Source organism: Puma concolor, chromosome D1 (genome assembly GCF_028749965.1).
Source record: "Puma concolor isolate L17-30 chromosome D1, mPumCon1.1.hap2, whole genome shotgun sequence".
Classification (NCBI taxonomy): domain Eukaryota; kingdom Metazoa; phylum Chordata; class Mammalia; order Carnivora; family Felidae; genus Puma; species Puma concolor.
This window is the reverse complement of record NC_141676.1, coordinates 60,630,332-60,652,107: the sequence shown is the minus strand read 5'-3', so window position 1 is coordinate 60,652,107 and position 21,776 is coordinate 60,630,332. Positions and strand designations below refer to the sequence as shown.

Genomic DNA, 21,776 nt, shown 5'->3' with positions numbered 1-21,776 from the left:
GCACCGGTCCACCTAGGATGATGAGTGCAGGAAACAACAGTAATAGTAGGTTGAAAGAAGCAGGATTTATTGAACACCTAAGGAAGGACCAGGGACTGCGCTGAGTGCTGCACGTTATGGCACACAACCATCATGGCCACTCCATAAAGTAGGCTTTGTTTTCCGCATTCTCACAGAAGAGGGAAATGGGGCTCAGAAACCTCAGAGACTGGGCTAGGCCCACGAGGATGGAAAGCAGCGAGCCAGGTCTCGCCAGCTCGGACTCTGGAGCCCACGCCGAACGACTGGGCTTCTGCCCAGGCTGTGAGTCAGTCTTGGGGAGGATGTTAGACCCCAAAGCTGGGAGTCTTCGGACATGATGGGTCCCAATCCCTCGTTTTATCAATGAGGAGGCTGAGGTTCTGGGGGAAGGTACTGTGTGCCTCAAAGTCATACAGAAAGTAGTGGCAGAAAATGCTAGAAAGCAAACTTTGTTTTTGTCCCCTTTTCCCAGGACTACGGGAGGGATTGTCCCCTGAAGGTTGGTATCGGATGCTGCCACATGGGAAGACGTGCCTGTCCTTCCAGGGCCCGTGGGGGTCCACTCTCAGTCATCCAAGGACAGCCTTTTTCCCACCTCTTCTGTCTGTGGTGCTTTGGGGTGCCATCGGGGCTGGCTTCCTCCCTGGTCCGGCCCTCGGGTCAGGGACCTTCACCTTGGGGGTGCTGGGTCCTTGGGACTGTGACCCCATCTTTGCCAGGGCCCTCCCCAGTGTAGCAGCCCAGCTGGCTGTGGACCGAGCCAACCAGGACTCCTCACTGGTGCTGGGCTCGAGGCTGGCTTCCGTGGTCCTTGCCACGGGCTGTGACACCCCTCATGCTCTGGCCACGTTCCTGGCCCACAAGAATACCGTGGCTGCCTTTGTGGGCCCTGTCAATCCCGGTTACTGTCAAGCGGCAGCCCTGCTGGCCCAAGGCTGGGGCAAGACCCTCTTCTCCTGGGCTTGCGGAGCTCCAGAAGGAGGAGGTGAGCTGGTGGCCACCTTGCCTTCGGCTGCCCACGTGCTGCTGTCTATCATGAGACACTTTGGCTGGGCTCGCGTGGCCATCGTGTCCTCCCACCAGGACATCTGGGTGGCCACAGCCCGGCAGGTGGCCGTGACCCTGAGGACGCATGGGCTGCCTGTGGGGCTGGTGACCTCTCTAGGACCTGGGGAGCAGGGGGCCAAGGAGGTCCTGGAGCAGCTCTGCCGCGTGGACGGCCTGAAAAGTAAGTGTCCACGGGTGCCTTCCTCGTGTGGGCAGCATGGGCTTCATATGGCTGCTGGTGGGGTTTCCTCAGCATCAGACAGTGGGCTGAGCTATGGACAATGGCCCTGCATTTCATCTCACAGCAGCCCCCGAGCTAGTCCCGTTGAGGTCTGAGCTTCACAGCTCAGTGAAGGTAGGTAACTTGCCCAAGTCACACAGCTGGCAGGCAGGGCAGTTGGGTTTTGAGCTCTGGTTCAAGTGTTGGTTGCGGAGTGGGAGTCAAAGGGCTTTCTTGCCTCATGTCTGGTGTATTGAAGGAAACAAGAGCATAGGGGTACTTGAGCCCGGGAAGGTAGTTAGAGTCAGAATCACTTTTTTTTTTCCCCGATTAATCGCTTCTTGCATTTATGGAGCCCTGCTGTGCTGAGTGCTGGGACACACAGGTGAACTGGACAGATCAGGTGGTGGGTCTCCAGGGGCTGACTAGGTAATGGAGAGACAGCTATATAAGTAATAAGAGACAGGTGGTTACGACAGAGAGCTCAAGGCCATCAGAGGGAACAGAGGCCTGGAGAATGAGAGGAAGTACAAGGCTGGGGCCCTGGGGATCAGAGGAGGCTTCTTGGAGGAGGTGACATTTGCCTGTCTTGAAGGAAGTAGTTAGCTAAGGTGAGGCATGGTGGGTAGACTGTAGAGGAGAGGTAGCACCTGGAAAACAGAAGGGATTTTTTTTTTTTTAAGAGAGCACAAGCTTGGGAGAAGAGCAGAGAGAGAGAGAGAGAGAGAGAGAGAGAGAGAGAGAATCTTAAGCAGGCTCCACACTCAGCATGGGCTCGATCCCACAACCCTGGGATCATGACCTGAGCTGAAATCAAGAGTTGGACACTCAACCCACGGAGCCGCTCAGGCGCCCCTGGAGGGACCTTAAAGTTAATCTAGACTGGGATGATTTCAAAGTATGGGTTGTGATCAACAAACCAGTTTAGTGAATCAAGACTAACATTACAAAAGAAGGAAAGAAGAAAGAAAGAAAGAAAGAAAGAAAGAAAGAAAGAAAGAAAGAAAGAAAGAAAGAAAGAAAGAAGAAGAAAGAAAGAAAGAAAGAAAGAAAGAAAGAAAGAAAGAAAACAGGAGAGAAAGAGAAGAATGAAACAGAATAGATAAAATAGAATGGAATAAAAGTGGTGAATGCGAGAATGCATTGCAGGTAGCAGGGGAAAGTGTTGTTCTGTGAAACTCGCAACCACCATGTTTCTCATTTGAGGGAACCGAAGCCAGTGCCCCCCTGGGGGAGGGCGGGGTGGGCGGACCCCCAAGCTGATGTGGCTGCTGGTTAGTGAGTCAGCCCCAAGTAGGGAGTGAGACCCGGCCCAGGTTAGCCTGCTGCCCATTAGGACAAGTAGCCCACTTCCCTGAGCCCCAGTTCTCCAGCAGGTGAAATGGGGATAGTTGAAACCCACCTCACAGGGTCACAAGGAGCAGATATTTGTGGCTGAGTGCTTTGTAGACACTTCCTTCAGCCAAGAGTCACTGGGCACTGCTCTGTGCCTGACCCTGGCTGGGCTCTGGGGAGGGGGTGGGGAGGAAGCACCCAGGTCCCGGCAGTGAGGAGCTCCGGTCTGGTAGGAGCTGCTTTGCTTAGGGGTGGGGAGGGCTTCATGGAGGAGGTGATACCAGGGCAGGGCCTGAGCATGAGAAGTTGATTGCAGGCGGCGATGAGGAGGAAGGGGTTCCAGGCAGAGGAACCAGCTAGGGCAGAGGAATGGAGGTAACATGTTAATGGGATTAGAAGGATCGGCTCAGTTCTGCATGACTGGAGCATGGTGGCAGTGGGTGGGGGATGCGTCATCAGACTCCTCCAACCCTTTTGCTGGATATTGAGTTCCAACCACATTGGTGGCTTTCAGGAGCCAGGGGGGCAGAGTGGTTCAGGGCATATTCTCTGGAGTCAGATTGCCAGAGTCTCACTCCTGACCCCACCTCCTGCCAGCTGTGTGCCCTCAGGCAACTCACTAAACCTCTCTGTGCTAGAGTTTCCCCATCGGTGACATGAGGCTAATGACCCCCCTCCATCACAGGGTTGTGAGGACGAGGACTACTGCAGATAAGGGGTGTAGAACAGTGCCCAGCACACAGCGAGCGCGGCTTGCCATCAGTGTGGGTTTTTCCCAGTCCACGGCTTCCTCCCAGGCTGTGGGGATCGGCTTTCCCTTGTGCAGGGAAAGCAGGGAAAATGCAGAATGGCACCCCCCACTTACAAAACAAATGGGTCTTTTGGTTAGCGTCCAGAATAACCCCCGGGTGGAAGAGATGGGAAAAAGGAAGCTCGGGTCCTATTTACCCCCAGTTGTAGCGAGTGAGTCTCCGAGCCACCACCCCCCCCCCCCCATTATACTGGGGCAGGGAGCAGCTGGCTTGTGGCCCGTGGCCCATACAGCATGGCCCTCCAAGCTCAGCAGAGATCAGGGCTCCAGGCTCTGACTTCCACATGACCAGGGTCCTCGGGCCCCAGCAAGGGGACTCTCAGCTTTCCCTGGTGGCTCTGTTTTCCCGGATTTCCTAGAGAAAGGGATTGCAGGAGGGAACCTAGACCACAGCCAGAGTAAGTGGTAGCCCTTTGTTGACTGAGGCGGTCCCCCTGGTCAGGGACCCAAGTGGAGAAGAGAGGAAGGACCCTTATCTTGGGCAAGGGCTCTCTTCTGTCCTGGGTGCCTGGGGATGGAATTGGCTGCTTATCGCCAAGGGCCTATTTCTTTCGCCAAGGCAAAGAGGAATCTATTCATGGTAGGGGCGTGGACCTGAGAGTTTCGAGCAGCTCTCCAGGGCCACAGACTCTGGGCTTCAGGGGAGGCCTGCAAAGGTAAGCACGCCTCTCCTACCCCCAGTGGTGGTGCTCTGCATGCATTCGGCGCTCCTGGGGGGCCTGGAGCAGACGGCCCTGCTGAGCCGAGCGTGGGCCCAGGGCCTGGCAGATGGGAGGCTGGTCTTCCTGCCCTACGATACCCTGCTCTTTGCCTTGCCCTACCGCAACCGCTCCTACGCGGCCCTTGGCGACCGCGGGCCCCTGCAGGAGGTCTATGACGCAGTGCTCACCGTCAGCCTGGAGTCCGGCCCTGTGGACGAGGCCTTGGAAGCTGCCAGGGCCATTGGAGAGGTGGCTGCCCACCTGGAGCCAGAGCAGGTAGGTCGATACAGGCCCGCGCAGGGCCCGGAGCCCTGGGTCGTGGGCAGGTGTGCGTGCATTCTAGGCCTTCCCGGCCCGGGCCCGCTACCCACCTGGCCGACCAGTCCCGCCTCCTGGTGGACACGTGACCTGTCCCTTATTTGACAGTGTCTCTGCCTCTCCCTCGGTACACTGTCTCCAGCTCTCTCTCTCTCTCTCTCTCTCTCTCTCTCGTGTGTTACTCTTGGCCTGCTTTGTCACCTTCTCCTGTGACTTTTTGCCTCCTATTTTTCTATCTCCAGCTTAGTGCCTGTGATTCTCATCTCTGGCCCAGCTCTTCTTCCTCGTGCAGACTCTCTCCCTCCCCTTCCTCTGCGTCTGTCTAACAAAGTGTGCAGATCAGTAGGAGAGATGCCCGGGGCGTGGGGGAATGGGAAGGTTTTCTGGAGTCACTGCTGTGAATCTGAGGAGTGTTAGCGGTGGGGGTGTGGCTGCCAGCTCAGTTTGGGCGGAGAGGACTCGGCTGCTCGGGTCCCTGTTGGGACGTCTGTTTCTTGGTGACAAGAAGACAATAGTGTCTGCATGCGATGACAGGAATGCAGATGCGGATGAAGGGCCTTGCAACCGGTCGTTCGTCTGACAAATGTGACTTGAGTCCCTCTCACGTGTCATGGGGCCAGGCGTCAGGGACACAGTGATGGGTAAGACAGACCTGGCCTTCAGGGAGCTTCCATTATGTTAGGGCAAGACAGGTAATACCCAAGCAACCATATGGCCAAATCCAAATTGTGGCGATGTCGCCAAGAAAACTAAACAGGATAAAGTGACAGAGAGCAGCTGGGATAAAGTAGTGGGTGACAGGAGCTAAGATAGGCAGGGAAGCCCACTGTGGGGAGATGGCACGTGAGCTGCATCCAGAGCAGGAAGGAGGCAGCCAGGTGCAGGTCTGGGTGAAGAGTGACCAGGTAGAGGAAAGGTCAGGGGCAAGGGGCGAGAGGCAGAGTGAACTTTGGAGGCTAGAGGAACAGGCAGAGGGCGTGGAGAGGCTGGACTGTCATGACAGGTGGGGACAGGGGTCCAAGATAAGCTTGGGGCCAGACCATGTGAGGCATTTTATGCCAGGGAAAAAGGAGTCTCAGCTCATGATCATAAGTGAAATGGGAAACTATCAGCAGGTTTTAAGTAAGAAATAATTTGATTCATCTTCTTACAAAATATCGTTTTGGCTGCCTGAAGGGCCTGAAGAGACCCAGGTGAAGCAAGGAGGCCTTTAGGGGGCTCCTCTGCAGGCCAGGTGAGCAGTGAGGGGATCAGATCCAGATGGCAAGAGTAAAGGGGTGAGGGGTCAATTGAGTTGGGAATAGATTCTGAAATAAAACCAAAAAGATTCAACGACGAACTGGAAGACAGAAAGAGAGGCGTCAGGAATCAAACCTAGATTCGAGAAGCCAGGCAGGTGGTAGCTCCATTTCCTAAGGTTCAGGAGGAGTGGGGTTAGTGTAGGAGAACCAGACGGAACCTTGAAGAACCAGGAGTTCTGTTTTGGACATGTCAGGCAGGTTTGACATGCCTGTGAGACGTCAGAGTTGGCGGTGGCCACGGAGACTGTGATTCCACTGAGTGGGGACTGAGGTCATGGCGGGACCAGAGAGAGGGCTGTGTTGGGGGCGGGGTGGGGGTGATAATCCATACAACTGCCGCTGGCAGGGCTCAGAGATGTCTGGGAGCCTGTGCCACGGGGTTATGGGGTTGAGAGACCTTCTCTTCCACAGGTGTCCCCGCTCTTTGGGACCATCTATGATGCTGTTGTCCTGCTGGCCCATGCCCTGAACCGCTCTGAGAGCCATGGGGCAGGACTCTCGGGGGCCCACTTGGGAGACCATACAGGGGCTCTGAATGTGGCTGGCTTTAGCCAGAGGATCCGGACGGATGAGAAGGGCAGGAGATTGGCTCAGTACGTCATCTTGGACACAGATGGTCAGGGAAGCCAGCTGGTCCCCACCCACATTCTGGACACAGGCACGTGGCAAGTGCAGCCCCTGGACAGGGCCATACACTTTCCAGGAGGGGCCCCTCCAGCACGTGACTCCAGCTGCTGGTTTGACCCCAATATGCTATGCATGAGAGGTAATTCATCATCCCTCCATCCATTCATCTATCCATCCATCCAATCACCCAATGCGTTTTCCTCTTCCTGGAGAGCTCCCCACCTTGTCTGGTTAAATCTTACCTGTCTTACCAATCAGGGCTGCCCCTCCACCTCGGCCACCATGATCCCCACAGCCCCCGAGTGAATTGCTTCATGTTCATAAGGGTGTGTGTCCCGTGCTGGGAAGAATCAGTGCCATCTGTTCCCCAGACTAGAAGGTAGCTCATGAGAAGAAGCCTTCACCCAATAGTTTCTCTGCCCCTTTTTCCACAAATATTGCTGGAGGACCTCCCACGTGTCAGGCACTATGCTCAGCCCCAGGGATATAGGAGTGAATGAAATGATGTCCCTGCCCTCATTGAGCTGATGTACTCGAAGACCAACCCCAGGGCCTGCTTTCCAGGGGCTTCTGCCTGGTGACAGAGACAGGGACAGCTGAAAACAATACAAGACAGTGTGATCAGAGCCATGAAGGGGGCAGCCAGGGGCTGATGGAGCTCAGAGGAGATCCTTCTCCGTCAGCCCTGGCTCACAGATTTCACCATCTAACAGGTTTTTAATTAATTCATTCAACAAATCAATCAGCAAACATTTATTGAGCATCCACTGTGTCCCATGCTCAGTGCCGAGAACTGGGGATACAATGGCAGATAAGACTCGTGGTCACTGCCGGCACGTGGGATGGAGCTCCCTGGGTAAAGGGGGATGGGGTAAGGGCAGGTGCTCTGAGAGGGGGCTCTGAGAGGGTACACTACGGGGTTGTGGGAGCCTGAGCAGTGACCTCAGGATGTATCTTCTCTCGGGGATCTAAAAGTGACAGTTCACACTCTGGCCTGTGTTGTCATGATTATCACCGATACAACTGATCACCACCATGGATTGAGAGACCAGACAGCGGGGGCTTTGGGGCAAATGTACTTAGGGCTGCAGTTCAGTGCTGCCCCTGACTAGGTGTGTGACCTTGGGCAAGTTGCATACCCTCTCTGGGTCTCCATTTCTCATGTAGAAATAGGAACAAAGACCTGACACCTTCAACTGCTTGTCCTTGCGTGAGGTGGGGGTGGGGCAGACCTCAGGAGCAGGGCTTGTACTTCCAAGGAGATGGGAAGGGGCTACGTGGTCACGTGCTCTCAGTGAGAAGCACTCCTCAAGTGGCACCTAGGAGCGCTGGGACCGGTTGGAGTTGTCCTGTCCAGGGCTGGCTTCTCTCCTCCCTGGGCCTCAGGGTCTTGTCAGCAAGAGAATGTGCCGTGTTCCTTGTTTCCTCTGATTGTTTGTGTCTTGAAATGTCAGCCTTAGAGAGCCATTCATTCACATCTCCTTTCAGCCTAAGCTTTATTCCTTGACTCCCTTTGGCAGCAAGATCCGTCGAAAGGGTGTGGGTGCTAACTGGATTAAATGTCCCTTCCCCTCTTCTCTGGAGTCCTCCTCGCTGACTCTCTCCACTACTCTCTTAACACGAGCAGTCCTATCAAGGCCCCCAGTAGCCTCCATGTGCTGAGGCCCAGAGCCAGCTGCTAGTCTCGGCCTTGCTCAGCCAAGGGAGCCGAACTCCCGTCCTCCCTGCTGCTCCATCCCTCTCCAGGGCCCCCTCACTCATCACCTTCTCAGTCACCTTTTCTGTTCTATAGAGTTCTAACCTATTAACACCACTCCTGTGGGCTTGGTGCTTTGAGCCGTTTTCTCTCAGCACTTACTCCCACAGTGTCTTATCCATCCTCGTGGCCCCCAGATGGACATTGTTGTCTCCTAAACTCCATATCTGCCCAACCTCCTACTTGACATGTCCAATAAGATGCTACTGACACCTAGATATCTAGTCGGCATCTGAAACTTGATGTTGTCTGAAGCTCAACTCCTGATCTGTCCCCCAATCTGCCTCCCATGATGTTCTCCGTTGCAGGTCATGGAACCCCCAACCTCTCACAGGCACAGGAACGCTCTGTCTCCTCACACCCCCCATCCAGTTCGTCAGCACACCCTGGGGGCGCCATCTTTAGAATTTGCCCGGAAGCAGAGCTGTTCACCAGTCACTGCCTCCATCCTGGGCCAGGCCCTCGTCATCTCTCACAGGGTCACTGCCTTGCCTCCCCCTCGTCCTCATGCAACCTGGCAGGTTGGAGGATCCTTTGGAAACATAATCACTCCCCCACCAGGACCTATAGAGGCTTGGCCTCACCCGGAGCCAAGCCAGAGTCCTGGCCTCTGACTTCACAGCACCCTGTCCCGCTCAGCATCTTGGTCTGTCTTCCTCCTGCTCTGTTCTGTCCTTCCCTGGATCGCAGGCCGCTCCTGCTTCAGAACCTTGGCACTCGCTGCCCCTTAGGCCTGGGGCACACTGTGCTTTCTGTCGCACCCTGTGCGTTTGCTCCCTTGTCTCCTCCAGATTAAGACTCAAAGCTTACCCTTTCGGAGCCTGGGCGAGAGGCAGGATGATGCGGTGGTTAGGAGCCCCGATGCCAGAGCGAAAGTGCCAGGGTTTGAACCCAGGCTCTGTCACGCACAGACAGTTACTTCTCTCTGTTTCCTCCTCTACAAAATTGTGACCATGACCATACCTACTTCCAGGGGTCATTGTGCAGAATAAGTGAATTGGAACACATAACATTGTCAGAATAGGTGCTTAATGCAATACAATGTGCAATAGTGTAATAGGGATTGCAAGGTATTTGCTGCTATTATTATGATGGACTCAGACTGGAGGGTTTCAGCAGGGGGCAGACAGCAGAGCTCATCCTCCAGCGGAAGGAAGAAGGGAGAGGAGGCATGGAAGGCAGAAGGGATGGCCCCATTTCTGTGGCAGCAGAGGTCAATGTCCTCTCTCCAGATTGGGGCTGGGCATTCAGCGTCCTTGCCAGCCTAAGCTGATGCTAGGGTTGCCCAAGCAAAGTAGGGGTGCCCTCCCAACCTTGCCAGTGAACTTTAATAGCCTCTTTACATCCAACTCCTGACATGAGGCCTGGAGATTTGGATTTGGTGTCAGGAAGGCTCTTAATGGTCAGAGTGAAGGACAATGAAACTGGCTGTCCAAACAGATAGCGAGGGGCCCATCAGAGGGGATATGCAAGAAGCAGGACAATAATCGACAGGGATACAAAATTTTTATTCAGCACCTGCCATGTCCAGGCTCTGTGTTAGGTGCCAGGGACAGTGAGATGAATAAGACACAGGCCCTGCTATCCAGCCACTCTGTCTATTGGGGAGGGACTTGATATGCCATCAGACAAAAGACCATAGTCTGACCAGGACTGTAATGAGATCTGAGCAGGGACCATGGGGATCCGGGGACAGGGAGCCCAAGAACCCAGGCTGAAACACTGGGACTCAATACCTGTGTGTGATGACCAGTCCACAGATAGGACTTTCCTACGTGAGTGTCATTCTGAGCCTCATCCCTGGGGTCGGTCTGGATTGGGGTTTGTGTCTCCATTTCCCAGAGGAAGGCCCAGGAGGGGGTGCAGGAGCTGGGTGAAGGGGGCTGCCCTCCTTGTGTGGTTGTTACTGTTAGGACTCACGTCCATCCTGCTCCGCCCGCAGATGCACAGCTCCCGGGGAGCTTCCTCGCTTTTGTCCTGGCATGTGTCCTGTTGCTGGCTGGCGGGACCCTCACTTGCCTCATCAGGTGAGACTCTGTCTGCACCCGAGCCTCCTTCTGCCCCTCTGTGCCCCCCACCCACAGGGCCTCTCTTGTGTGTGCACAGTCCTGGCAATCTGCAGGAGGCTTTCCCATCCCAGGACCTCAGGACAGTCCAGCACTCCTGTCCACCTTGGAGCCTCAGTCAGGGCCCTGCTGAGGCTGGGGGGCCTTGAGAAAAGGTCCACTTGAAAGTCGGGGAAGAAGCCTGGGACCTTACGTAAGACTGTCCATCCCTGAGCTTCAGGCTATGGACATGCACAATGATGGCTTGACCAGGACAACTCCCAGGGCCCTTCAGTTTTGAAAGCAATTCTTCCTGGGTCTGAAATCCTCTGTGTTCCCTGAGCCTGCCCCCGGCCCTCACCTCGGGAAGCCTCCGGGCAGTTTGGGAACTCCCAGGCTAGGGATCAGTAGGCTTATCAGGCCTGAGCCGGGCCAAGGGCCTGGGTAGGGGGCAGTGCTCAGCAGTGACCCCTCCGTGCTGGGACTGCTGGGGAGAAGGGAGAGAAAGAGGGAGAGGGCTCTGGGTCAGCACAGGCCCAATCGGCCAGATCGAGGTGGGAGTGATACGTGTGCCCTCCCTCTGCCCTGCACTTTCTCTTGCCTCCAGATTGGGCATCCAACAGCTACAGCTGGTGCGGGGCCCCCACCGGATCCTGCTGACAGCCCAGGAGCTCACCTTCATCCATCGGCCGCCGAGCAGACGGGTAGGGGGGCAGGCACTGGGCTGGGTGGGCAAGCCGCTGACTGAGGCCTGGTCCAGGCTCTTGACCGCACCTGCCCCCTCCAGAGGCTGCACGTGGACAACGTGAGTGAATCAAGAAGTGTGGCAGATGGCGGAAGCCTGAGGTCAGTGGCCCAGGGGTCAGCAAGGAGCCTGCCGGCCCCCCAGGAGCCCACCAATGTGGCCCTGTACCAGGTGAGGGCCTCTGCCACCACAGGTTTGGGCCTGAGAAGCTGCAGTGAGTTTGGGAGAAGCTGAGGGAGCCCACGGCCTCTTGGGCTTCTGTATGCCCTACTCCTGTTACAGAATGGGAAACTGAGGCTTGAAGAGGGCCAGTGACTTTCCTGGGTCCCACAGCAAATCAGTGGCATAGTAGGAGTGGAGAAGGACTCTCAATTCCCAGCTCAGCATGGTTTGTGATCTGACCTTGGGACAACAAGTTGCTGGCTACTTGGGCCTGGGCTCTCCCAGCGTGGGTCCACCCAGGGTTTCTCTCAGCACGGGGGCCAGTCTAGGTCACCCTCCTGCCTGTTTTGGCAAGGGACAGTGAGATCCCAGGTCCCTGAGGCCCAGAGGTGAGGGAAGCACACAGCCCCAGACCGTCAGCCGATAGGGAGGCCACAAAGTCAGAGATTAGACCGGCAGGATTCTAAAGTTGTTGAGGACACTGTGGCTTTTCAGGTGCTGTGTTCTCCAACTCGACAATTCACTGATGTTCCGATTCTCAAATTCTGTGACTCACAGCTGATGAGCCAGGCTAATTGTACAGGAAGCGACATGAGGCTTATGATCCTTCTTTTCCACTTCCTCCCCAGGGGAATCCCATCTTTTCTTCTTTTATGCTGAAAGGAGGCTTTAGTGCTGTACAAAGCATGTTCTGTCTGCTTCTCTAAGTTAGCTGACAGGCTGTGGGTGAGGCTGACAAGGCAAAAATCCATCCGTGACAGGGGAGAGAGGGCTAAGATTGCAGCTAGCTCTGGGCCAGGCCGGGGCGAAGACCGAGCCCCAGCCCGAGGCTTCCTTCTCTCCCGCCGTCCCCTCTCCTACAGTCTCTGGGTCACAGAGCCCCCGTCACTTCACAGGCTTTGGGGTGTTGTGGGTGCCTGAGGCCTGCAGAGTAAAGTTGACCTTGACACTGGGAGCATGTTGACATGCTTTATATGCAACAAGTGTTAGCTCTTGCAGGGCGAGTGGGGGTATCATCTTCCCTTTACAGAACTGGAACAAGAGGCTGAGAGAACCAAAGTCACTTGGTCAAGCTCACAGACGGAGCTAGACAGTGGCGGGGTTAGGACTGAACTCGGGTCTGTCAGCCAAAGCCCCTGGCTTTGCCCCACCAAAGTGAAAGTCTAACTTCGGTTTCTGCCGGCCAGGCCCTGCCTGGCTTGCAGCACACAGAAAAGATACATTTATGGGGACGGGGCTGAGAGGCACAGAGGGATTAACCCAAGGTCGCACAGCGGGAGACCAGCAGCGGTGAACTTTCTCGTTCTTCCTCCAACAGGGGGAGTGGGTGTGGCTGAAGAGGTTTGAAGCAGGCACAGCCCCTGAGCTTCGGCCCAGCTGCCTCAGCCTCCTGAGAAAGGTAGGGCCAAGGAGGGGAGGGGACGCTGGCAGGGGACCCCTGCTGGTATGGAGTGGTCCCCCGCTCAACGTAGAAGCTTCTAGCCTCAGAAAGGAGTCCTTTCTATCATCACAATTGCTGCCCGATGGCTGACACCTCAACCACAGTTACACACTCATCTTGACTCACGAGCATTCCTCAAGTCACGTCACCACCTCGACGTGACCATCACCACGACCCCCAGGGGCACAGTCCCTTCCATCAGTATCAGCAACACCCTCGAAGGACCTCATCCTGTACCCACCATCCCTCCACCCATCCATCCACCCATTTAGTCACTGTGTTTTGAGCACCACCTATGAGCCAGGCCATGTTCTGGGTTTGGGGGTACAGCTGTGGAGAAGAGGGACAGGGTTCCTTCCCTCAAGGAGCTTCCGGTCACTTGTCATCACTAACCACATAAGCCCCTTCACCCCCGAGGTTGTCAGTATCCTGAGAAGCACTGTGGCTGGAGCACGGAGCACAGGATTGGAATCAGGAAGGTCCCAGGTAGAATTCTGCCTCCATGAAACGCTTAGCTTTCTTGTAAAATGGAGCTAATGAAATCTACCCTGTGGGGAATTAGGAAGATTGGGGAGAACGTATGAAATAACCTAGAATTGTCTCTGGCCAGAAGTGTGCCTTTGATAAATGCTAGCATCACTGCTTGGGTTCAAGCTCTCTGACCTGCTGGGCAGCCATGACAGAGGCTATTTTCTGGTTGAGCCTGGTCTTCTTCTGCTCTTCTTCCTCTCCTTATCAGTCTCTGAGTCTTAGGGGAGAAACTTTACAGTTTTCAGGTCCATGGTTCCACTTAGGTTGGGAAACAGGCCTAGATCCCTACACTGTGGAGTTCGCTACAGCTTATTCATTTATTCTCCCATGACACTTCCATTCACTTGTTCACCCACTCATCCATCCATTCATCCATCCATCATCCATCCATCCACCCAACATTTCTGGTGCCTCTCTGTGCTCTTCCCTGCACTGGGTGCTAAATACTGGAGACCCAGATGTGGATTGTACCTGGTTCAGCCTTCAGTGTGCCCCTGGGGGCTGCTAAGATGCCTATTGCCCCAACAGATGCGGGAGATGCGGCATGAGAACGTTGCTGCCTGCCTGGGCTTCTTTGTGGCCCCTGGGGTCACTGCTCTAGTGCTGGAGCACTGTTCCCGGGGCAGCCTGGAGGACCTGCTGCGGAATGAAGCTCTGCGGCTGGACTGGACTTTCAAGGCCTCTCTGCTGCTGGATTTGATCCGTGTGAGAACCGTCCCTGGGCCTAGAGCTATGGGGGCCATGGGGAGGGCAAGGAGAAAAGAGACGCTCAGATTTCCAAGACCTGGTCTCCTACTTTGTCTAAGAAAAATCTGAACAGTATGAGAGAAGGTGAGAGGAGGCAGGAAGTGTTTCTGGGGTCTGTGAGATGCTGAGAGGACTAGGGGTCCCTTTGATTCATCACATAATGGGCTACCATTACGTCCTTTCCAGGGCATGCGGTATCTGCACCATCGACATTTCCCTCACGGGCGCCTCAAGTCCCGAAACTGTGTGGTGGATGGGCGCTTTGTTCTCAAGGTCACTGACCATGGTTATGCAGAGCTCCTGGACGTTCAGCGGGCTCCCCGCCCCCGGCCAGCCCCAGAAGGTCAGCTCAGGGATGGGCAGGCGCTGCCAGTGGGTTTTGAGGCCTCTATTTAAATTGGATGCTTGTGAGGCAGGGGGACAGGGGAGATGTCCAATCTTTTAGCACTTCCTGTGGTATGACCTTGAGCTGCCTCAGGCCCCCTAACTATGAATGGGGGAGAACAGAAACACCTATGTCCTCCTGGGGGCTGTAGGTAGAGGGCGATGACACCACATATGTGAAGTGCCTGCCCATCTTGGCCCAGTTTGGTGGTCAGTGGGTGAGGACAGTGTGGCCTTGCCTTGTGACTGCAGAGCTGTTGTGGACGGCTCCAGAGCTGTTGCGGGGGCCCGGGGCGCCGGGACGGGGCACCCTCAAAGCAGACATCTTCAGCATCGGCATCATCCTGCAGGAGGTGCTGACTCGAGGCCCACCCTACTGCTCCTCGGGGCTCTCTGCAGAAGGTACAGTGCCCTTGTCCTCCTTCCTTGGCGTTCGCTGGCTGGAGTCCCCGTGTAGTTGGGGAGCTCTGTGGCCACCAGGAAATCCTGGTGGAAATAACCTTACAGACACACTTGCCTGGTTTGACCACGAGAATTAAGTTTCTTTGGCTCAAGCCAGGCAGCCTTCAGCAGCTCCACCAAAAAATGGCAGCTGACCAGCTCCAGGGCTAAAGATATTGATTTCTGGGTGAAAACCTCAACCCCCTCTTCCTCTTCTAAGGTCACTGCCATGTCTGTGGATGCTCACGCCCTAACCACCCTGCCTTCATCTGCATAGACTTTGTGTCCATATAGACCCCAGTTTTCCCCAGCTGTATCACTTAACTTACTACATGACCTTACACAAATCGCTTACCCTCTCTGAGCCTCAGTTTTCTCATCTTTAGAATGGGGATGAAATAAAAATGGGCCAGACATCTGGCCCTCGTCTGATGTGGCCAGGCTGCTCAGTATTTAGGGGCTTGCTTCTCTGCCCAGACAGGATTCCTTCAAGAACATCTCTGTCCTTATACTTTAGGTGTGCGGGATGGTCACTCACACCCTCCCCATCATCACTCAGTCTTAGATGCTTTCTTTTCTGACCCCAGTGCGGAGGACCAACTTCAGAAACCTTTCCTCCCTTTCTGTGTTTCTCATCAGGGTTTCCCAGACCCTTCTTCTGGCTGTTCCCCTCCTGTCTGTGTCCAGTCCCAGGGACCTGTCCTCACAGACACCCCGGCATCTCAGCCCACAGTCCAGAGCAGTGATGGGGCTGAACCCACTACTCCCTCCCACCCCCAAAGGAAAATCATTAACTCATGGGAGGCCTGGCTTGCTTCCTTTCTCCACTAAAGCACTGCTCAGTGAGTAATGAGCATTCCAAGCTCCAAATTTATGAGGTGGAGGAGTGGGAAGAGGGGGATCTTTGTCAGGCCATTTGTTCAACATCCTCAGTGGCCCGACCCCCCACATCTGCCTGCTGGGTGAGGGAAGACCAGCCAGATGGGGTCCACAAGTGTATGGCCCTCAGGCCTGGGCTCCATGAGGCTTTAGGTGCAGGGATCAGGCCTGGAACCTGATGACCGCCATTGGATCAGGCTGTCAGTCCAGGGCCTGCTCCGTCCCAGGGCACGCTGTCCCTGGTCTCGGGGAGTAAAACACTAAGAGCCCAGGTACTAGGGGACACCAACCTAAGCCCAGCTCCACGCCAATTCACTTCATAACTTTGAGGAAATCCCTTTCAGGCTCTGAGCCTCAGTTTCCTTGTCTGTAAAATGGGGACTATGTTGCCTGCCTCCTAGAGTGGTTGTGAGGAGTCAGTGAACTTCTTTAGACCAAGTGCCTGACACATGGTGGGCACCCAATAAATATTTGCCTGGGCGGTTTTAGGGAGGTGCTAGTGGGGGATCCCACATTCTCTCCTGAATTCCCAACTTGGACGCAAACGCTCCTTGATCTTAGAAGTAACATCTTTTCAAGATCCTCTGTGTGTGTGTGTGTGTGTGTGTGTGTGTGTGTGTGTGTGCAGTGGGGGTGGGGGGTGGAATTGCAGCTTCCAGAGCTCTCTCTGTCATATGCTTTATTCCACTGGACAACCCTGGGAGGTGGTAGGTGCACTTGTTAGAGATAGCTGAGTGAGGCCCGGAGAGGGGAAGGGGCTTCTCGGTGGGGAAGCAGTGGGTCTGGGACTTGGACAAGCTCAGTGTCCTTGCCCTAAAATCTCCTGGAGTCATCCATGGAGCATACTCCCATAGAGCTGGGTGTGTGGCCTCCTCCCTCAACCGCTGACATGGCCGGTCCGTCACCGTGATGCGTTGGGTGTGGACAGCGGGCCGGGCAGGGGGAGGGAACGTGAGACCGCGGCTGGCCTGGCCTGGGACAGCCGTTTTCAGCACATTCACATACAAGGACTCCGTTTTAATGTCAAAAACGTTTGGAGCCTCACATGCTATGTGATTTTTAATATCCGCTGACTGAGACAATCCCCAAAGACAGAATCGGCTCTGAAGTCAGCAGCGCTTTGAAATTGATTTGAATTTTATTCATCACAACCCCATCTGAATACTTTTGAAAAAGAGTCGTACGTGTGTGTGTGTGTGTGTGTGTGTGTGTGTGTGTGTGATGTGTTATTGATTCCATCTGCACACCCTCCTTTGTAAGCACACACAGCTTTCCAGGCCCTTTACTCAGAGGCACTCAGGGTCTGATGCCTGCAGGCTGGAAGCCTCTGGGCAAAGAAAATCATGTAGGCCTGGAGGAGATCGGGCTCAGTTCTACAGTTTGCTTTTTACCAGCCCTGCAGCTGTGGGTGAACTCCTTCACTCCCAGGAGCCTCAGTTTCCCTACGTGTAAAATTAGACAGGGACTCATGCACTACCCCCCAACAAGGGGGCCAACAAAGAATGTGGAGGGAACTGAAATCCAGAAGGAAACTTCTCCTCGGTGGCACCAAGGGCCCCCGCCTCCTCGGTCAAGAGAGGAGGATCCCAGCCCTCCTGAGGGAGTAACCTGTAGCCCTAGGAGGTCTGTACTATTTATAACTGTACTTGTTATATGGGAGGAAACTGAGGCTCAGAGAGGTGATATGACTTAGAACGTAAGAGGGTGATATAGAAGTCCCCTCCTGATCCGCTGAAAATCTGAGCTTGGTACTCAGCCCCACTTCCTCCCAATGCCCTTGTGAATCTCTCAGCGCCCCCAGTGCCCCCAACAGCTTCCTGAGGGGGAGCTTCTCCCGGCCAGTTGTCCGATGAGGAGGCTGAGGCACAGAGTGATGGCAAATAGCAAGAGCCAGAACTAGAACGCCGATCTATCGGACCTCGACTTAGTCTGATGGTCTTTATCACAGGGAGTGGGGACAGGAAGATCATGGCAGGGGCTGTCTTGGGAAAATAATGATAATGATGATGGTAATGAAAGCATACACTCTTGTTTCACACATGGGGAGTTGGCACCGGAAAGTCTCCAGGTGGCAGGACTGGAGGCAAGAGCCACAGCGTCAAGGTTTCAAGCACATCGGTGGGGCATCGCTGGCAAGCGGCAGCAGCTGGGTTTGTGGGTTGGGGCGGGGCGGGGGGGGGGGGGGCTTGCTAGGGGCCAGGTGCCTAACATCTATCATCTTTTCCCTCTGCACTCCTGTCAAGAAGGCAGTTTATTAAGCTCATTTCACAGGTGAGAAGACTGAGGCTCAGAAAGGTCACTGTCTTGTCCACCATCTCCCAGAGAGGTGGGGGGGCAGATCCAGAAGTCAAAACCCACTTTTCAGCTCCTAGCGTGAGACCCCTTCCCAGGCCACACCCTGGGCAATCCTGGGTCCACTGGCCAGCATGCCCAGGGGAGGCGAGAAGTACCCTCAGGACCTGATCCCTACACCCCCACAGGCCTACCCTGCCCTCCTTCTCAGGACCCCAGGCCAACCCCTTGCCACGAGTCCTCCTGGGCCCGTCCGACCTATCGTCCACATGGTGTTTATTGCAGAAATCATCAGGAAGGTGGCGTCGCCCCCTCCCCTGTGCCGGCCCCTGGTGTCCCCTGACCATGGGCCGCCCGAGTGTATCCAGCTGATGGAGCAGTGCTGGGAGGAGGCTCCAGAGGACAGACCCAGTCTAGACCAGATCTACACCCAGGTCAGTGCACCCCAGGCCAGTGCTCCCAAGACCTAGCAGATCGGTTCACTTCACTTTGCCCAGTGACAGCCAGATACTACCTATGGGGCCTAGAAACCTTATGCAGCAAAGGGGCAACAGGCCAGCACCATCACTCCTGCGGGGGAGAAGGGGGGGATGGCCGAGGTCCACCCTCTGAGGAAAACTTTCTCAGATCCCTGGGTTCCGGGGATGTGTGTTGAGTGCCTTCCTAAGTGCCGAGGCCCATGCTATGTTGTGCTTACTTCATTTAATCCTTAGGCTAGCCCTCCCAAAAAGCACTATTATCTTGGCTTTACGGGAGAGAAACTGAGGCACAGATTGGTGAGGGACTCGCCCAAGGTAACTGAGGGAGTGAAAGGTGGGGTTGGAATCCAAACTCAGGTTTGTCTGTCTGCAGAGCTGGTGCTGGAAATCTCGGCCTCCTGGCCCCAGAGCAAAGAGGTCATTTGTGGCTGTGGAGACAATCAATGCTGATTCCCCTTGTCCGTGAGTGGAATTAGTGAGGAGCTCGGGTGCACCCCCACCCCCAGGCCTGCCTTGGGATCTATAACAGGAGGGGTGAGGCAAGTCTGTACGAGTTTGCAGGGCGGTGGTGGAGAGTGTGGGCCTGACTGAGCTGGCTAATGGCTCCCACAAGACTAACCCATCAAGCCTGAGGTGACATCTTTGTGCCTCCCTTTCTGCCCTCTACTCCCCAGCCGCAGCAAACGTTGCCAAGGAGAGGCTCAGCGAGCAAGAGGGGCGTCCAGACAGGTGATGAGGGAGCGGGAGCGAGGAAGACACACAAAAGGAGCACACAGGTGTCCCCTGAGAATCCTTCCCACATCCCCTGACTTCTCACCTCCTTTCCTCACCTCAGCTCAGGTATCAGGCGTGGCGTCGCCATTCCGCAGATGAGAAATCTGGATCTCAGAGTAAATGAGCTCTCAGTGGCCACCGTGGGGGTGGGTTGCAGAGCTAGGACCAGCAATTCTTAAAACACGAGCCTGGAATCTATCCAGGGATCAGAGATTGCCGTGGCCAGCGATGGGTGACTGTGGGGAAAGATCCTGCCCAAGGCTCTGGGGTGGAGAAGGCAGAGGTGGGCATGTGATGCATTCGGCGCAAAGGCAGGGACTGGACCACGCCGTGGGGAGGCTAAAGGCCAGAATGCCTTCGTTCACATGTACATTGCAGTTTACCTCCTTGACCTGGGGCACGTTGATTGCTCTGCTGAGCTTCAACCTCCTTAAAAGTTGCCTGGCAAGACTAACTGTGGTCTGACTCCCCACACTTGAGTGACCATCGGGTGAGATAACTAAGAAAAAAGGTGGTTCTCTGAGAAAGAGAGAGTGAGTGAGGCATTAGAGAAAGAACATGGACCTGGAAATCAAAAGGCTTGGGTTTATGTTCATTTAACATTGTTCTGGGAGTATCGGCTAATGCAATTAGACAGGAAAATGAATACTGGAAAGGAAGAAGAAATTAATTGCTATTTGCAGATCCTATGATTGCGTTCCTGGGCAACCGGGGGAAACAATGGAAAACTCATTCCAGTTTTTAAACTAATTCAGTGGGTTGGCCAATGATAAAATTAATACGTGAAAGATCTCAGTTTGAAACTCAGCTCCACCATTATGAAGTCCTTGGCAAGTTATCTCACCTCTCAGATCCTTTGTTTTCTCATTTGTATAACGAGGGCCTTCCTTGCAGAGGTGAGCTTCTGGTCAGCATCAGGTTCTTGGTGCCTCAGGGTCAGCAGCTGCCATGCCCACCCCGACTGCCCTTTAAGCTTGTGCCTCTGCTTTTAATGGGCGGTATAAAATAGGTGCACGTGAGGGGCTGCAGCCACTCCCCACCTTACAGATGTTGGGTTGAGCTAAGTGGTATTCATGGAGGTTGGATATGTGCACCTACACACGCGCACCTGCCCACACACTAAGCTTCTGGGTTTAGACAGGGCTGGACTCCTTCACTTTGACCGTCATTAATTTGCTTCTCCCACTGACTGAACTTTGGGAAGGTACAAACCAGACTGGGGAAGGTTCTAGTAAATCTCCTTAGGGAACGCACTGCCGTATTTCCTGTAAGTTTCTCATTGAAGATGTGATTTATGACCACATATGAATGTCCTCATATGAAGACCTAAGACAGGCATTTCTCTCTGCTCAGCAGCCAGCAGTTTTGTTTCTTTGGAGCAACCAATTTAATGCTCCGCTGTCTCATGGACTCTGCGGATCATATAATCTATATTTCCCTCTTTGCTTTGTTGCTAGGAAGCTTATATTCAAAATTGTGACCAAATTCTAACATGCATTTTGCTAGACCAAAATAGCAGGCATTTTCCCTCCTTTGGTCCCAGTGGCCTTACTTATTTATTATCTTATTTTGTAAAACATTTTTTTTTGAACAAGGAGAGAAATAGAGGTAGAAATGATTATATACATAACTAATCTACATGTATCTTTTCTATCTACCTGTCTATTCACCTACCCATTCATCCTTCTATCTCCATCATATCCACCCATCTGTCTATCTATCATCCATCCATCCATCCATCCATCCGTCTGTCCATCTGTCCATCCATCCATCCACCTTTGAGAAGAACAACAAATGTCCGCTCCACAGTGTTGTTGTAAGAACCAGAGCAGTAGGGTTAGTGTTTGTTAATGGTAATGCTATGCTGGCCATGGGCTGGCTCTTTTGGAAAGTCCTCTCCCTGCCGGCCCGCCTCATATAGAACTAACTCACTTTTCCTTCCAGCTGTCTGTGCTTCCCCTGTGCTTCCCTCCAGCTGCCGTGCCTTGTCTATTACATATCTGCTCCTCACCAGTGGAGCTCCTCCAGGCAGGGACTATGTCTGCTTCATTCTCGTGGCCCAGATTGCCAACCCAAGAGCAAGTGTACTGACCTTCATGGATGAATTGGGACTTTTGTTCCATTTTCAGTTCAAAAGCCTCAATCAAGGCAAGAAGACCAGCGTTGCTGACTCTATGCTGTGGATGCTGGAGAAGTATTCCCAGAACCTGGAGGACCTGATCCAGGAGCGGACTGAGGAACTGGAGCTGGAGAGGCAGAAGACAGAGAGGCTACTCTCTCAGATGCTCCCTCCGTGAGTGGCCCCTTAGGACTTGATTATGTCTCTAGCCTCAGTGGCTCTGAGCATGGGACCTGGGACATAGTAGGTGCTTAGTAAGTCTGGATTCCATGAATTCATTTAATTTAGTCATTGTTTATTTATCTAACATATTTTCACAGAACCCCTATCTGTGTTAGGCACTATGTTGGGCTTTTGAGTATTAACTCTGCTACCTCACTTCCTCGGGGGCAAGGAGAGGGCACAGTGTCCCCCATCTGACTTCAGAGGAAGTGATGTCCAGAGAGGGACAGGTATGTGCTGGAGGGCAGCCAGGATACAAGCAGGCCTGATCCAGATTCCCCAGTGCTTAACCCAAGAGTTTTCCCCCCGAAATCCCTCCCTCCAAACTATGGGAACGGGGTCCTCCTACCTTGTGACTCTGGTCCTTCCCATTCTTCA

At 54.3% G+C, this 21,776-nt stretch overlaps 1 protein-coding gene across 1 annotated transcript in view; it reads left to right on the top strand.

The window, feature by feature from the left end:
• Positions 1-227: 227 nt before the first annotated feature.
• Positions 228-21,776, top strand: part of LOC112865759 (guanylate cyclase D-like) — a 34,801-nt gene continuing 13,252 nt past the window's right edge. The window contains exons 1-13 of the mRNA XM_086676422.1: positions 228-303; positions 521-1,249; positions 4,116-4,411; positions 6,166-6,520; positions 10,080-10,164; positions 10,790-10,886; positions 10,970-11,098; positions 12,408-12,488; positions 13,590-13,766; positions 13,995-14,151; positions 14,445-14,594; positions 18,090-18,238; positions 21,187-21,350. Of these exons, the coding sequence (XP_086532548.1) occupies positions 228-303; positions 521-1,249; positions 4,116-4,411; positions 6,166-6,520; positions 10,080-10,164; positions 10,790-10,886; positions 10,970-11,098; positions 12,408-12,488; positions 13,590-13,766; positions 13,995-14,151; positions 14,445-14,594; positions 18,090-18,238; positions 21,187-21,350 (2,645 nt within the window). The remainder of the gene's footprint in view (positions 304-520; positions 1,250-4,115; positions 4,412-6,165; positions 6,521-10,079; positions 10,165-10,789; positions 10,887-10,969; positions 11,099-12,407; positions 12,489-13,589; positions 13,767-13,994; positions 14,152-14,444; positions 14,595-18,089; positions 18,239-21,186; positions 21,351-21,776) is intronic.